At 46.3% G+C, this 17,034-nt stretch overlaps 1 protein-coding gene across 2 annotated transcripts in view; it reads left to right on the top strand.

Annotated features, from left to right (window-relative positions):
- The first annotated feature begins 1,017 nt into the window (after positions 1 to 1,017).
- Positions 1,018 to 17,034, top strand: part of LOC139541699 (protein Jade-3-like) — a 37,967-nt gene continuing 21,950 nt past the window's right edge. Inside the window, exons 1-4 of one of the 2 annotated variants that reach the window (XM_071346634.1) lie at positions 1,018 to 1,208; positions 10,394 to 10,452; positions 13,680 to 13,739; positions 15,645 to 15,727. In XM_071346634.1, the coding sequence (XP_071202735.1) occupies positions 13,691 to 13,739; positions 15,645 to 15,727 (132 nt within the window). In that variant the 5' untranslated portion in view covers positions 1,018 to 1,208; positions 10,394 to 10,452; positions 13,680 to 13,690. The remainder of the gene's footprint in view (positions 1,209 to 10,393; positions 10,453 to 13,679; positions 13,740 to 15,644; positions 15,728 to 17,034) is intronic. The other variant, XM_071346636.1, reaches the window with a different exon arrangement.

Here is a 17,034-nt window from a genome sequence, read left to right as displayed (position 1 = left end):
CTCCAAAAAGTAAAGGGTTTAAACACTGTTTCCCATGCTTGTTCAATGAACCATAAACAATTAATGAACATGCACCTGTGGAACGGTCGTTCAGACACTAACAGCTTACAGACGGTAGGCAATTAAGGTCACAGTTATGAAAACTTAGGACACTAAAGAGGCCTTCTACTGACTCTGAAAAACACGAAACGAAAGATGCCCAGGGTCCATGCTCATCTGCGTGAACGTGCCTTAGGCATGCTGCAAGGAGGCATGAGGACTGCAGATGTGGCCAGGGCAATAAATTGTAATGTCCTTACTGTGAGACGCCTAAGAAAGCACTACAGGGAGACAGGGCGGACAGCTGATCGTCCTCGCAGTGGCAGACCACGTGTAACAACACCTGCACAAGATTGGTACATCCGAACATCACACCTGCGGGACAGGTACAGGATGGCAACAACAACTGCCCGAGTTATAACAGTGGTGTAACCATAAACACACATTTTGGTGTCAGGAGCAAATTATTGTTGACTGAAACGGATACATACACTGAGTGGACAAAAAATTAGCAACACCTTCCTACTCTTGAGTTGCACCCCCTCAATTCATCAGGGCATGGACTCTACAATGTGTCGAAAGCGTTCCACGGGGATGCTGGTCCATGTTGACTCCAATGCTTCCCACAGTTGTGTCAAGTTGTCTGGATGTCATTTGGGTGGTGCATCATTCTTAATACACACAGGGAAAACGGTTGAGTGTGAAAAACCCAGCAGCGTTGCAATTCTTGAAACACTCAAAATGGGGAGCCTGGCACCTACTACTATAACCTGTCCAAAGGCACTTAAATATTTTGTATTGCCCATTCACCCTCTGAATGGCACACAGATATACAGTTCAATATATTTTACAGAATATCACCAATTTAGTTCAGTTCAGTAGCGCAGGCCAATGCTTCAACCAGAGACCGTATATATAAATTCAATACATTTTAAACCGAAGTACAGTGTTGACCATACAGCCCCAAGCCAGGCGGAGTCTATGACCCAGCGGACAGGGTGGTACAATAGCCCTGTTATGCCGTGATGAGGAGAGGTTGAAGCTAACTCTGGGAAATACTCTCACAAAAAAATACCGTTTTACTAAGAGTCTGCGGTGTTTATATGTGAGGAATTGGGTGAAAGAAATCACGAGTCTCAATAAGCAGCAGAATTTACCGCTGACCCAAGGTAAGGTCGCTGAACAATCTGGTCTTAGTGTGCCGAGCATGCTTGCCCTTATGGTTCAGCCAGGCTGTATGGCCTGCTAGCTAGCTAACTTCCTCCTCTCTCATGCAGATATTTCAACCTCGTATGGCACAAATTATTAATGTGATACTCGGTCACATCGATACTCTAATGGATTAACGTCTGAATTAATTCAGACATTGAGAAATGGCGCTGGGAGCTAAAATGAAGTGATATTTTGGCATCACAAGTAGCCAGTATGGCGGTGCCGTTGTTTGATTTCAGCCACCACCGTGCTGTATTCCACGTCATGAAGCGAGGCCTGAGTTTGGCGCCAAGGCCGCCAGTATTTTGTCCCAGTCTGGGTGTGTGTTTTGTCCCAGTCTGGGTGTGTGTTTTGTCCCAGTCTGGATGTGTGTTTTGTCCCAGTCTGGGTGTGTGTTTTGTCCCAGTCTGGGTGTGTGTTTTGTCCCAGTCTGGATGTGTTTTGTAGTGTTGGTCTAGCGACCACCGCATGGCAATATGCTTGGTTTTACAGAATGTATATTTTGAGTGACAGGGGCCGGGGTCTGTTAGCTTCAGGAAACGGGTCATTTGTGGAGGTAAATGGAGGATAGTGGATTTGGCGTTCTTATTTACATACTGTGATTCCATATTACTGCTAGTTAGTTATATATCAAATTGGGTTAGCCTATGCTTAGACTTGTTAGTTGATGGTGAATAACGTAAGTTAGACAACGCGTCCTGCCATAGTTATAAGAACAAAACACAATGGTTCATGCACTTTATTCTCATGAAAATAACTTTCCTTTTTCGTAATTGAGCGTAGTTAATCTATGGAACGGGAAAAGCAAAGATATTTATAACTAACCCAATATAGACCCTAACTTGTCGTTTCCAATGGGAGCAAATTAATAATATCGGGCAGAACAGGCAAGGATGTGGGCAGAGCCAAGCAGGAGCTAGTGAGATCCTATTGGCGCGTTCTAGCTTTTGTTTGCATATTTCCGTTAGGGGACGCCTACTTTGTATTGATCCTGTGTAATAATTCTGTTTGCCCTGGCTTTCCTGCTAAACAATGCAATTGTTTAAAACTTTGGCATAAGGTAAAGTCTACAAAATGCAGTCCACTCTGTTTGTTACAGATTCTAGTTTTGGAAACAGAAAACTGTATGGAGATCAAATGTTTAATCTATGAGGAAATTTGTAGCATAACGGCCATCTTGCTCAATCTTCTCCCACTGCCGGCCACTGGACTTCCTCTCATCACCATATTTGGTAGTGAGTGTAAACGCCAACCGGATGCATCGCATTTATACATTCGGTGAAATATCTGGCTCATTGTTCTCTCTGTGGAAGTAGTTTCAGAGGAATTCTGGGGGAAACAAACTTCTTTAGGAAAACCTCACTAATGTTGTAAACAAACATCATTATGTTGTCATTGAGTCACGGGTATTTATTTTCCAAGCTGTAGCACACAATATGTTACATACAGCAGGTTTTTAAAGGACCAAAGAGTTTGTATTGCTTCATGTTTTCATTTTGGCCATGGAAACAATATTGTGATTATTGGTATTATCCCGGCCCTGCTAATGGTATACAGCTACGAACAAAATTTACTTTTCCAGAGTTCTTAAAAAAATATATATATATGTATATAGGGGTAGAATAGCAGAAGCTTGACAAAGCCACATTCTCGCAGATGGTACTTCAGGTGTGGACCATAGTAACAATATGCATTTTTTGGGGGGCTAAGTTTACAAGGGTATTGAGCAGATGTTTAGAGTCAGGGTCAAACACAACGTTATATAATCAAAGTAGAGGCAAACAGGTGTAAAGTAGGTTCTATGAAGAAAGGTAGTTGTATGCTTATGGAGGTGCATTAGGGGTAAACCCGTTGGCATATAGAAGCCCATTCTTCCTCACCGAATGCATGTCCAATGTCTCTCTCCCAAACATGTCTCAACGCATCATAGGATGAGGAACTTCTGTTATAAAATAGAATATATGTCGGAGATTAAACCTCTCCGAACAGTAGGATTCGTAAATAGATTTTTTTAATCTTCAGTCATTTGAAAACGTAGTTAATCGACTTTCTTATGACCCTCCTATGAAGTGTCTTAAGTTGTAGGTATAAAAAAACTAATCGGTGTTGAGAAAGTCAATCTCAGTTTTTATCTGTTGCCACGATTTAAGAGTGTCCTGAGTAAATAAAGGCTAAGCTCTTGGTCTTCCAGCCCAGAAGTCCAATACTCCTTATTTGGGGGGGAAATCTTGATTAAGGGCAAACGGTGACCAGAGTGATACGTTGTCTGTAATCTGCAGGTACCTCCTTGCATGTTTCCAAGTTAAGAGTGTATTATGTACTGTTACAATTGTCAGATAAGGCCTGGATCTTTTCAATGCTATTAATACATGGTAAGGAAGCTAATGCTCTTGGGTGACATGCTATTGATTCCATCCCAACCTAAATTGTGTGGCGTCTGTCTAGGCACCAACTAATCAGTAATATAATTGTAGTTTTGGCAAAGCGATCCCTGCTAAACCCTTAGGCTAAATAGGTTTCTTATTGTTCCAGATATATTTAAATTGGCATTCATTTTCTGACAAAAGGACTGCGATAGATGGCAGGGGATATTTTGGAGTAGATCATTTAGCCCACATATGTCAGAGTCAAGGCCCGCGGGCCACATCCGGCCCGCGAGAAGGTTTTTTACGGCCCCTGGGATGATCTTGATTTATTATTAGAACCGGCCCGCAGACCGCAGCAAGCCGGCAGCCCGCAGATCTTTTACACGCACCAATACTACATTTCCCACAATGCAACGGTGACGCACCGAGCAGTAGGCTGCTTCATTTCAATATTTATTGGCACAGCAGTCGTCAGCATCACAGTAAAATTAACTTTCAGATACCCATCAAAAATGGCAAAACGGAAGGTGGACACTGAGAACCGGGGGTTTCAAACAAGGTGGGAGTCGGAGTATATGTTCACGGAGGTAGCTGGAAAACCTGTGTGTCTTCTGTGTGGAGAAAGTGTGGCGGTACTGAAAGAGTATAATCTGAGACGACATTATGAAACGAAACACGCGGACAAAAACAAGAATATGGACATGGAACAAAGGCTACAAAAGGCAGAGGAATTAAAACGAGGCCTCAAATCTCGACAGGCTCTGTTCAAAAAAGCCAAATCACAAGGCCAGGCTGCTGTCAAGGCCAGTTTTATTTTGGCAGAAGAGATCGCTAAATCAGCCCGGCCATTTACGGAGGGGGATTTCATCAAAAACTGCATGATTAAAGTTTGTGACGAAGTTTGCCCAGAAAAAAGGCAACTCTTTTTAAATGTGAGTCTGAGCAGAAACACCATTGCCGAGAGAGTAGACCAGTTGTCCATCAATCTAAAAGAGCAGCTTGTGAAAAAGGGAAAAGATTTCATTGCATATTCCTTGGCTGTGGATGAGAGCACCGACATTTCTGACATTGCCCAGTTGTCAATTTTCATCCGCGGAGTGGACTCCAGCCTAAGCGTGACAGAGGAGTTTTTGGCTTTACGTCCTATGCATGGCACAACTACGGGGCATGATTTGTATGAAGAGGTGTCAAGATGTGTAAATGAGATGGAGCTGCCTTGGGAAAAACTCGTGGGTTTGACAACCGACGGAGCACCTGCGATGTGTGGACACAGGAGCGGACTGGTGGCGAAGATACGGGAAAAGATGCAAGAGGAAAACGCGACAGGTGAGCTGACAGCTTATCATTGTATCATACACCAGGAAGCGTTGTGCGGTAAAGCCTTGAAAATGGAGCATGTAATGAGCATCATCACGCGCACAGTTAACTTTATCAGAGCCAAAGGTTTGAATCACCGCCAGTTCAAGGCATTTCTGACGGAGTTAGAAACGGAGCATGGTGATTTGCCTTATCACACAGAGGTGCGATGGCTAAGCCAGGGAAAGGTGCTTCAAAGATGTTTCGAGCTTCGTGAGGAGATTTGTCTGTTCTTGGACAGCAAAGGGAAAGACACAACACAACTCCGAGACGAAATGTTTCTGTGTGAAATGGCTTTTCTGTGTGACATTACGAGTCATCTGAATGCAATGAACTTGCAGCTGCAGGGTCGGGATCATGTCATCTCTGATATGTACAGTACAGTGAAGGCATTTAAAACCAAACTGACTCTGTGGGAGACGCAGATGCGGAAAGAAAATTTGAGCCACTTTCCCAGCTGCCAGACCATGAAAGAGAAGCTCTCTACCAGTGCGTTCCCGAGCGCACAGTTGGCTGATAAAATAGGTATGCTTGCCGCTGACTTTCGACGCCGATTTGCTGACTTTGAAGCACAAAAAAGCAGGTTGGAACTGCTCGGTAACCCATTTGCTGTTGACGTGGAAAGCTCACCACCAAACCTCCAAATGGAGTTGATTGACCTCCAATGCAATGATGCACTGAGGGCAAAATATGCGGCAGTGGGTGCTGCGGAGTTCGCCCGTTTCCTCCCCGACACAATGCCCCAGCTGCGCATCCAGGCTGCTCAAACGTTGTCTATGTTTGGCAGCACATACCTGTGTGAACAACTGTTTTCTTTGATGAACCTGAACAAAACATCACACAGAAGTCGACTTACTGCTGAACACCTCCACTCAATTCTGAGGATTTCCTCAGCTCAGAGCCTTACCCCGAACATTGATGAACTTGTGGAAAAGATGGGACACCACCAAGTATCACCCTCAACCTCAAACAAGTGAACATTACTGTGCAATCACATATTTAGAGTTTTTACTCAGTTCAAGTTTAAAAGTTAAAGTTTAATATTTGTTTTCACTGCATGTTACTTCTCCTTAAACAAAGTGTTGTTTTTGATTAATAGATTTTTGCACTTTATTTTATTGTATTTCAATCCAATTATATTTTAAAAATATTTCAGTTGAGTGGATGATAGAAAATTGCTATTATTGTTTTTTTCTTTGAAGTAAATTTAGCCCACTTTTGCTAAAATAGAAAATATAGGCTACTGATGGTGCCTTGAATACCGGTTTCTTTCATTTAATGTTCATGTTATGGGGATTTTTATATAAAGGAAATTTGTCTTTTGTGTCTGTTGAAAATTAAAGATTACTGACAGAGCCATAAGAAAATATTGCTTTATTTATCTGATCATATTGGAATATATTTGTTAGGTTTTCAGCAGGTTCAATTAGGTTCACTAGACTATATGCGTCATTTAAATTTTTTTCAATGAACATTCGAACAGTCCGGCCCTCGGCTTGTAGCTAAATTTTTTATTTGGCCCTCCGTCCATTTGACTTTGACACCCCTGATTTAGCCGATGAAGGATATTCATCCTGACGACATTAATCCTGCCAAAAGGAGTTTGGTAGGGTAGACCAATCAGGTCCTGTTTTAATCTTTGTTAGCAAAGGCATATCATTTGAAGTGAACAGGTTATTAAGATTTGGAGTAACACCAGTATTTTAAACCCGTTTCAGTCTTTTGGAATGGAGATAAAGTTTCTAAGTTGATTGTGGAGGGGATGCCTGGTTTCCTAGTATGGCAACTGCTCGGCCTCCGACCTCAAGGCACTACAGAGGGGAGTGCATACGGTCCACTACATCACTGGGGCCAAGCTTCCTGCCAGGATCTCTATACCAGGCGGTGTCAGAGGAAGGCCCTAAAAATGGTCAGACTCCAGCCACCCAGGTCATAGACTGTTCTCTCTGCTATCGCACAGCAAGCGGTTCCGGAGCGCCAAGTCTAGCTTGGTCTAAGTCTATAAACAGCTTTTATCCCCAAGCCATAAGACTCCTGTACAGCTAACCCCTGTATATAGCCTCCACATTGACTCTGTACCGGTACCCCCTGTATATAGCCTCCACATTGACTCTGTACCGGTACCCCCTGTATATAGCCTCCACATTGACTCTGTACCGGTAACCCCTGTATATAGCCTCCACATTGACTCTGTACCGGTAACCCCTGTATATAGCCTCCACATTGACTCTGTACCGGTACCCCCTGTATATAGCCTCCACATTGACTCTGTACCGGTACCCCCTGTATATAGCCTCTACATTGACTCTGTACCGGTAACCCCTGTATATAGCCTCCACATTGACTCTGTACCGGTAACCCCTGTATATAGCCTCCACATTGACTCTGTACCGGTACCCCCTGTATATAGCCTCCACATTGACTCTGTACCGGTACACCCTGTATATAGCCTCCACATTGACTGTACCCCCTGTATATAGCCTCCACACTGACTCTAGTCAAAAGTAGTGCACTATATAGGGAATAGGGCTCTGGTCTAAAGTAGTGCACTATATAGGGAATAGGGCTCTGGTCTATAGTAGTGCACTCTATAGGGAATAGGGCTCTGGTCTAAAGTAGTGCACTATATAGGGAATAGGGCTCTGGTCTATAGTAGTGCACTATATAGGGAATAGGGCTCTGGTCTATAGTAGTGCACTATATAGGGAATAGGGCTCTGGTCTATAGTAGTGCACTATATAGGGAATAGGGCTCTGGTCTATAGTAGTGCACTATATAGGGAATAGGGCTCTGGTCTATAGTAGTGCACTATATAGGGAATAGGGCTCTGGTCTATAGTAGTGCACTCTATAGGGAATAGGGCTCTGGTCTATAGTAGTGCACTCTATAGGGAATAGGGCTCTGGTCTATAGTAGTGCACTCTATAGGGAATAGGGCTCTGGTCTATAGTAGTGCACTCTATAGGGAATAGGGCTCTGGTCTATAGTAGTGCACTCTATAGGGAATAGGGCTCTGGTCTATAGTAGTGCACTATATAGGGAATAGGGTTCCATTAGACACGCCCGCCACCACTTCCATTGTCAGTAGCGGTGTCTCTAAATGGGACGTGTCAGGAGCGGTGTCTCTAAATGGGACGTGTCAGGAGCGGTGTCTCTAAATGGTGTTACAGTAGACCATATTACAGGGGTACTAGGGGTGTTACAGTAGACCGTATTACAGGGGTACTGGGGGTGTTACAGTAGACCGTATTACAGGGGTACTAGGGGTGTTACAGTAGACCGTATTACAGGGGTACTAGGGGTGTTACAGTAGACCGTATTACAGGGGTACTGGGGGTGTTACAGTAGACCGTATTACAGGGGTACTAGGGGTGTTACAGTAGACCGTATTACAGGGGTACTAGGGGTGTTACAGTAGACCGTATTACAGGGGTACTAGGGGTGTTACAGTAGACCGTATTACAGGGGTACTAGGGGTGTTACAGTAGACCGTATTACAGGGGTACTAGGGGTGTTACAGTAGACCGTATTACAGGGGTACTAGGGGTGTTACAGTAGACCGTATTACAGGGGTACTAGGGGTGTTACAGTAGACCGTATTACAGGGGTACTAGGGGTGTTACAGTAGACCATATTACAGGGGTACTAGGGGTGTTACAGTAGACCCAGTAGACCATATTACAGGGGTACTAGGGGTGTTACAGTAGACCATATTACAGGGGTACTAGGGGTGTTACAGTAGACCATATTACAGGGGTACTAGGGGTGTTACAGTAGACCGTATTACAGGGGTACTAGGGGTGTTACAGTAGACCGTATTACAGGGGTACTAGGGGTGTTACAGTAGACCGTATTACAGGGGTACTGGGGGTGTTACAGTAGACCGTATTACAGGGGTACTAGGGGTGTTACAGTAGACCATATTACAGGGGTACTAGGGGTGTTACAGTAGACCATATTTCAGGGGTACTAGGGGTGTTACAGTAGACCGTATTACAGGGGTACTAGGGGTGTTACAGTAGACCATATTACAGGGGTACTGGGGGTGTTACAGTAGACCATATTACAGGGGTACTGGGGGGGTTACAGTAGACCATATTACAGGGGTACTAGGGGTGTTACAGTAGACCATATTACAGGGGTACTGGGGGTGTTACAATAGACTAGTCAGTGACTGCAAGTTGCGCTTTCACCAATGGTGAGTCCTGTGTTTATTCAAGTTGCAATGTCTTTGTCAATAGATAGTGTTACAGTACAATTTGTGTTTCTCGTGTTGATGTACAATACCAGCAGGATCATATTGTCTAGTGGTCCCAGCCCCCTACCAGCAGGATCATATTGTCTAGTGGTCAGGGTTCTCCTACCCACAGCTATTGGCAGGGTTCTCTTACCCACAGTTATTGACAGGGTTCTCCTACCCACAGCTATTGACAGGGTTCCCCTACCCACAGCTATTGACAGGGTTCCCCTACCCACAGCTATTGACAGGGTTCCCCTACCCACAGCTATTGACAGGGTTCCCCTACCCACAGCTATTGACAGGGTTCCCCTACCCACAGCTATTGACAGGGTTCCCCTACCCACAGCTATTGACAGGGTTCTCCTACCCACAGCTATTGACAGGGTTCCCCTACCCACAGCTATTGACAGGGTTCCCCTACCCACAGCTATTGACAGGGTTCCCCTACCCACAGCTATTGACAGGGTTCTCCTACCCACAGCTATTGACAGGGTTCTCCTACCCACAGCTATTGACAGGGTTCTCCTACCCACAGCTATTGACAGGGTTCTCCTACCCACAGCTATTGACAGGGTTCTCCTACCCACAGCTATTGACAGGGTTCTCCTACCCACAGCTATTGACAGGGTTCCCCTACCCACAGCTATTGACAGGGTTCTCCTACCCACAGCTATTGACAGGGTTCCCCTACCCACAGCTATTGACAGGGTTCCCCTACCCACAGCTATTGACAGGGTTCCCCTACCCACAGCTATTGACAGGGTTCCCCTACCCACAGCTATTGACAGGGTTCCCCTACCCACAGCTATTGACAGGGTTCTCCTACCCACAGCTATTGACAGGGTTCTCCTACCCACAGCTATTGACAGGGTTCTCCTACCCACAGCTATTGACAGGGTTCTCCTACCCACAGCTATTGACAGGGTTCTCCTACCCACAGCTATTGACAGGGTTCTCCTACCCACAGCTATTGACAGGGTTCTCCTACCCACAGCTATTGACAGGGTTCTCCTACCCACAGCTATTGACAGGGTTCTCCTACCCACAGCTATTGACAGGGTTCCCCTACCCACAGCTATTGACAGGGTTCTCCTACCCACAGCTATTGACAGGGTTCTCCTACCCACAGCTATTCCATCTATGGACTCATAATGACATGAGCTGTTGTAATCTGTCTACAGGGATGAGAGGAGGTTGGTTGGAGTGCACCAGAGGAAGACTTTGTGACGTGACATTTATGGTGAGTTGTCTCCGTGCTGTTTGCTGATGTGTCTGCATCAAGTAATTGTCTCTGTCCCCCTCCCAGTTAGGGGGAGTGATGAGCTCTACAGTAGAGTCTTTGGCCCCCTCCCAGTTAGGGGGAGTGATGAGCTCTACAGCAGAGTCTCTGTCCCCCTCCCAGTTAGGGGGAGTGGTGAGCTCTACAGCAGAGTCTCTGGCCCCCTCCCAGTTAGGGGGAGTGATGAGCTCTACAGCAGAGTCTCTGGCCCCCTCCCAGTTAGGGGGAGTGGTGAGCTCTACAGCAGAGTCTCTGGCCCCCTCCCAATTAGGGGGAGTGATGAGCTCTACAGCAGAGTCTCTGGCCCCCTCCCAGTTAGGGGGAGTGATGAGCTCTACAGCAGAGTCTCTGTCCCCCTCCCAGTTAGGGGGAGTGATGAGCTCTACAGCAGAGTCTCTGGCCCCCTCCCAGTTAGGGGGAGTGGTGAGCTCTACAGTAGAGTCTTTGGCCCCCTCCCAGTTAGGGGGAGTGATGAGCTCTACAGCAGAGTCTCTGTCCCCCTCCCAGTTAGGGGGAGTGATGAGCTCTACAGCAGAGTCTCTGTCCCCCTCCCAGTTAGGGGGAGTGATGAGCTCTACAGCAGAGTCTCTGGCCCCCTCCCAGTTAGGGGGAGTGATGAGCTCTACAGCAGAGTCTCTGTCCCCCTCCCAGTTAGGGGGAGTGATGAGCTCTACAGCAGAGTCTCTGGCCCCCTCCCAGTTAGGGGGAGTGATGAGCTCTACAGCAGAGTCTCTGGCCCCCTCCCAGTTAGGGGGAGTGATGAGCTCTACAGCAGAGTCTCTGGCCCCCTCCCAGTTAGGGGGAGTGGTGAGCTCTACAGTAGAGTCTCTGGCCCCCTCCCAGTTAGGGGGAGTGATGAGCTCTACAGCAGAGTCTCTGGCCCCCTCCCAGTTAGGGGGAGTGGTGAGCTCTACAGTAGAGTCTTTGGCCCCCTCCCAGTTAGGGGGAGTGATGAGCTCTACAGCAGAGTCTCTGGCCCCCTCCCAGTTAGGGGGAGTGATGAGCTCTACAGCAGAGTCTCTGGCCCCCTCCCAGTTAGGGGGAGTGGTGAGCTCTACAGTAGAGTCTCTGGCCCCCTCCCAGTTAGGGGGAGTGGTGAGCTCTACAGCAGAGTCTCTGGCCCCCTCCCAGTTAGGGGGAGTGGTGAGCTCTACAGTAGAGTCTTTGGCCCCCTCCCAGTTAGGGGGAGTGATGAGCTCTACAGCAGAGTCTCTGGCCCCCTCCCAGTTAGGGGGAGTGGTGAGCTCTACAGTAGAGTCTTTGGCCCCCTCCCAGTTAGGGGGAGTGGTGAGCTCTACAGCAGAGTCTCTGTCCCCCTCCCAGTTAGGGGGAGTGGTGAGCTCTACAGTAGAGTCTTTGGCCCCCTCCCAGTTAGGGGGAGTGGTGAGCTCTACAGCAGACTCACACAACTCAATCGCTGGTTGAAAACTGTTTTCTCCCAAAATATAGAATTTTGTAGATAACTGGCCCCAGCGTTTCCTCTGGAAAAGGTGTTAGCTGTGGGGGAAAAGTTAGCTTGGCGTTGAGGGGTCCCCCTGTTTTGGGGTGTTTCCTAGGAACCCCCCCCCCCTCCCAAAAAATATATGTTTAAGTATTGAAAAGCTTGGTTCTGGTGACTTTTTAAAACAAACAAAAAATAACATCTAAAATATAATTTCCACACCCAGAAATGAGCTCCATAACATATTGGTAAAATGATTAAAGTATACAGGATGTCATCTAAGGTTGAGCTATCTAAAGAAACACAACAGAGACCTTTCTGAAATAAAAATGTTTATTTTGACAAAATTAACAGAGGAACATTTGACTGAACATCAATTAAAGCCCACTAATTCATGTTCATCACAAAAGGAGGGCATTGAAAATCTCTTTCTAGGTTCTGACAAAAGCCTAGTTCTGACATAGTTTACAGCCTTTTGTCAGAGCACTTTATTTTTCTGGGCTTTAAGAAAAAGAGGTCAAATTTGTACCCCCTGCATCTTGATTTGTACCCCCTGCATCTTGATTTGTACCCCCTGCATCTTGATTTGTACCCCCTGCATCTTGATTTGTACCCCCTGCATCTTGATTTGTACCCCTTACAGCTTCCAGATATAAAGAAAACGGTATGATCGAGTGCATGTTTTTTTGTTTAGATATAAAAGGGGGTATGATCGATGTTATTGGATAGGATGGAAGTTCTTTAGTCTCCCGTTGGGCTCATATATGGTTATGGATAGGATGGAAGTTCTTTAGTCTCCCGTTGGGCTCATATATGGTTATGGATAGGATGGAAGTTCTTTAGTCTCCCGTTGGGCTCATATATGGTTATGGATAGGATGGAAGTTCTTTAGTCTCCCGTTGGGCTCATATATGGTTATGGATAGGATGGAAGTTCTTTAGTCTCCCGTTGGGCTCATATATGGTTATGGATAGGATGGAAGTTCTTTAGTCTCCCGTTGGGCTCATATATGGTTATGGATAGGATGGAAGTTCTTTAGTCTCCCGTTGGGCTCATATATGGTTATGGATAGGATGGAAGTTCTTTAGTCTCCCGTTGGGCTCATATATGGTTATGGATAGGATGGAAGTTCTTTAGTCTCCCGTTGGGCTCATATATGGTTATGGATAGGATGGAAGTTCTTTAGTCTCCCGTTGGGCTCATATATGGTTATGGATAGGATGGAAGTTCTTTAGTCTCCCGTTGGGCTCATATATGGTTATGGATAGGATGGAAGTTCTTTAGTCTCCCGTTGGGCTCATATATGGTTATGGATAGGATGGAAGTTCTTTAGTCTCCCGTTGGGCTCATATATGGTTATGGATAGGATGGAAGTTCTTTAGTCTCCCGTTGGGCTCATATATGGTTATGGATAGGATGGAAGTTCTTTAGTCTCCCGTTGGGCTCATATATGGTTATGGATAGGATGGAAGTTCTTTAGTCTCCCGTTGGGCTCATATATGGTTATGGATAGGATGGAAGTTCTTTAGTCTCCCGTTGGGCTCATATATGGTTATGGATAGGATGGAAGTTCTTTAGTCTCCCGTTGGGCTCATATATGGTTATGGATAGGATGGAAGTTCTTTAGTCTCCCGTTGGGCTCATATATGGTTATGGATAGGATGGAAGTTCTTTAGTCTCCCGTTGGGCTCATATATGGCTATTCTACGTCTCATTGCTCAGCTTCTCATGCCTCTCCCCCCTGTAGGATACGTCAGGATGAAACGGATCAGGTCTTCAAGCAGCAGTGACAGTTCTGACAATGAGAGTGAGTTCACTTTCTGCATAAACTTCATGACCTAAAACGACATGTGGTTGTTTTTTATTTTTTTATACCTTGTTGTCTTCGGAAAGTATTCAGACCCCTTGACTTTTTCCACATTTTGTTACGTTACAGCCTTATTCTAAAATGCTGAGGAAATGTTATTCAATACAATCTACACACATTACCCCATAATAAAAAAAGATAACCAACTTTTGGGACATTTTGATTGGACTCCAGCTGTGGTAAATTGATTGGACCTGATTTGGAAAGGTACACACCTGTCTATATAAGGTCCCACAGTTGACAGTGCATGTCAGAGCAAAAACCAAGCCGTGAGGTCGAAGAAATTGTCCATAGAGCTCCGAGACAGGATTGTGTCGAGGCACAGATCTGGGGAAGGGTACCAAAACATTTCTGCAGCATTGAAGGTCCTCAAGAACACAGGCGCCTCCAAATGGAAGTAGTTTGGAACCACCAAGCCTCTGCCTAGAGCTGGCCACCCGGCCAAACTGAGCAATCGGGGGAGAAGGGCCTTGGTCAGGGAGGTGACCAAAAACCCAATGGTTACTCTGGAGCGCTGTCAGAGGTCCTCTGTGGAGATGGGAGAAACTTCCAGAAGGACAACCATCTCTGCAGCACTCCACCAATCAGGCCTTTATGGTAGAGTGGCCAGACGGAAGCCACTCCTCAGTAAAAGGCAAATGACAGCCCGCTTGGAGTTTACCAAAAGGCACCTAAAGACTCAGATCCTGAGAAACAAGATTCTCTGGTTTGATGAAACCAAGATTGAACTCTTTGGCCTGAATGCCAAGCATCACATCTGGAGGAAACCTGGCACCATCCCTACGATGAAGCATGGTGGTGGCAGCATCATGCTGTGGGGATGTTTTTCAGCGGCAGGGACTGGGAGACTAATCAGGATCGAGGGAAAGAGGAACGGAGCATTGTACAGAGAGATCCTTGATGAAAAACTGCTCCAGAGTACCCAGGACCTCAGACTGGGGAGAAAGGTCACCTTCCAACAGGACACCGACCCTAAGCACACATACAAGACAATGCAGGAGTGGCTTCGGGACAAGTCTCTGAATGTCCTTGAGTGGCCCATCCAGAGCCCGGATTTGAACCCGATCGAACATCTCTTGAGACCTGAAAATAGCTGTGCAGCAACGCTCCCCATCCAACCTGACAGAGATTGAGAGGATCTGCAGAGAAGAATGGGAGAAACAGCCAAGCTGTGGGAAGCTGGTAGCATCATACCCAAGAAGACACGAGGTTGTAATCGCTGCCAAAGGTGCTTCAACAAAGTACTGAGTAAAGAACCTGAATACTTAAATAAATATGATAATTCTGTTTATTTTATTTGATAAATTAGCAACAATTCCTAAACCTGTTATTGTTTTGTCATTTTGGGGTATTGTGTGTAGATTGATGAGGGGGGACAAATCCATTTCAGAATATGGCTGTAATGTAACAAAATCTGGGGAAAAGTCAAGGGGTCTGAATACTTTCCGAAGTGTTTGTTGTATATTTTGCATTTTCATCTTGACAAAAGAAACAGGTCAGGCATGTACCAGGGTTGGCTCAATCTGAAACGAAGCCAGTCAATTCAGGAAGTTTTAAAACCTGTACCAGGGTTGGCTCAATCTGAAACGAAGCGAGTCAATTCAGGAAGTTTTAAAACCTGGACCAGGGTTGGCTCAATCTGAAACGAAGCCAGTCAATTCAGGAAGTTTTAAAATATTTGAAATAAATAGCTACTACATTTCAGTTTATTGAAAATAAAGGATTTTTTTCCCCCGATTGAATTGTAATTTTAGTTTACTTCCTGAATTGACTGCCTTCAATTAGAATTGAGCCCAACCCTGGCGTGTGCACCCTGTTCCTCTCTCAAACTCCCGTTTACTTCAGGTCCGTCCACCTCCTTCTGCTCTTCCAACAAGCATGGAAGCAAACCTGGAACCCCTGCTCCCATGCCCAAGAAACCAGCAGAGGTACAGTATGAGAAGGACACTGTTTCCTGTCTATGGGCTGGTTATCTCTCAGCTTGTTCCCTCATGACAACTCCATAGGGCTCTGGTCAATAGTAGTGCACTGTTTAGGTAATAGGGGACCATTTTGGCCCCTCTCCTCCCTCACTAGGGTAGAATCTCTGTCAGCCTGTTGATACCCTCTCTCCTCCCTCACTAGGGTAGAATGTCTCTGTCAGCCTGTTGATACCCTCTCTCCTCCCTCACTAGGGTAGAATGTCTCTGTCAGCCTGTTGATACCCCCTCTCCTCCCTCACTAGGGTAGAATGTCTCTGTCAGCCTGTTGATACCCTCTCTCCTCCCTCACTAGGGTAGAATGTCTCTGTCAGCCTGTTGATACCCTCTATCCTCCCTCACTAGGGTAGAATGTCTCTGTCAGCCTGTTGATACCCTTTCTCCTCCCTCACTAGGGTAGAATGTCTCTGTCAGCCTGTTGATACCCTCTCTCCTCCCTCACTAGGGTAGAATGTCTGTCAGCCTGTTGATACCCCCTCTCCTCCCTCACTAGGGTAGAATGTCTCTGTCAGCCTGTTGATACCCTCTCTCCTCCCTCACTAGGGTAGAATGTCTCTGTCAACCTGTTGATACCCTCTCTCCTCCCTCACTAGGGTAGAATGTCTCTGTCAGCCTGTTGATACCCCCTCTCCTCCCTCACTAGGGTGGAATGTCTCTGTCAGCCTGTTGATACCCCCTCTCCTCCCTCACCAGGGTAGAATGTCTCTGTCAGCCTGTTGATACCCTCTCTCCTCCCTCACTAGGGTAGAATGTCTCTGTCAGCCTGTTGATACCCTCTCTCCTCCCTCACTAGGGTAGAATGTCTGTCAGCCTGTTGATACCCCCTCTCCTCCCTCACTAGGGTAGAATGTCTCTGTCAGCCTGTTGATACCCCCTCTCCTCCCTCACTAGGGTAGAATGTCTCTGTCAGCCTGTTGATACCCTCTCTCCTCCCTCACTAGGGTAGAATGTCTCTGTCAGCCTGTTGATACCCCCTCTCCTCCCTCACTAGGGTGGAATGTCTCTGTCAGCCTGTTGATACCCCCTCTCCTCCCTCACCAGGGTAGAATGTCTCTGTCAGCCTGTTGATACCCTCTCTCCTCCCTCACTAGGGTAGAATGTCTCTGTCAGCCTGTTGATACCCTCTCTCCTCCCTCACTAGGGTAGAATGTCTCTGTCAGCCTGTTGATACCCTCTCTCCTCCCTCACTAGGGTAGAATGTCTCTGTCAGCCTGTTGATACCCTCTCTCCTCCCTCACTAGGGTAGAATGTCTCTG

This window comes from Salvelinus alpinus, chromosome 16, assembly GCF_045679555.1.
Source record: "Salvelinus alpinus chromosome 16, SLU_Salpinus.1, whole genome shotgun sequence".
Classification (NCBI taxonomy): domain Eukaryota; kingdom Metazoa; phylum Chordata; class Actinopteri; order Salmoniformes; family Salmonidae; genus Salvelinus; species Salvelinus alpinus.
The sequence above is the reverse complement of the archived record's forward strand: the minus strand, read 5'-3'. Positions and strand labels throughout refer to the sequence as shown.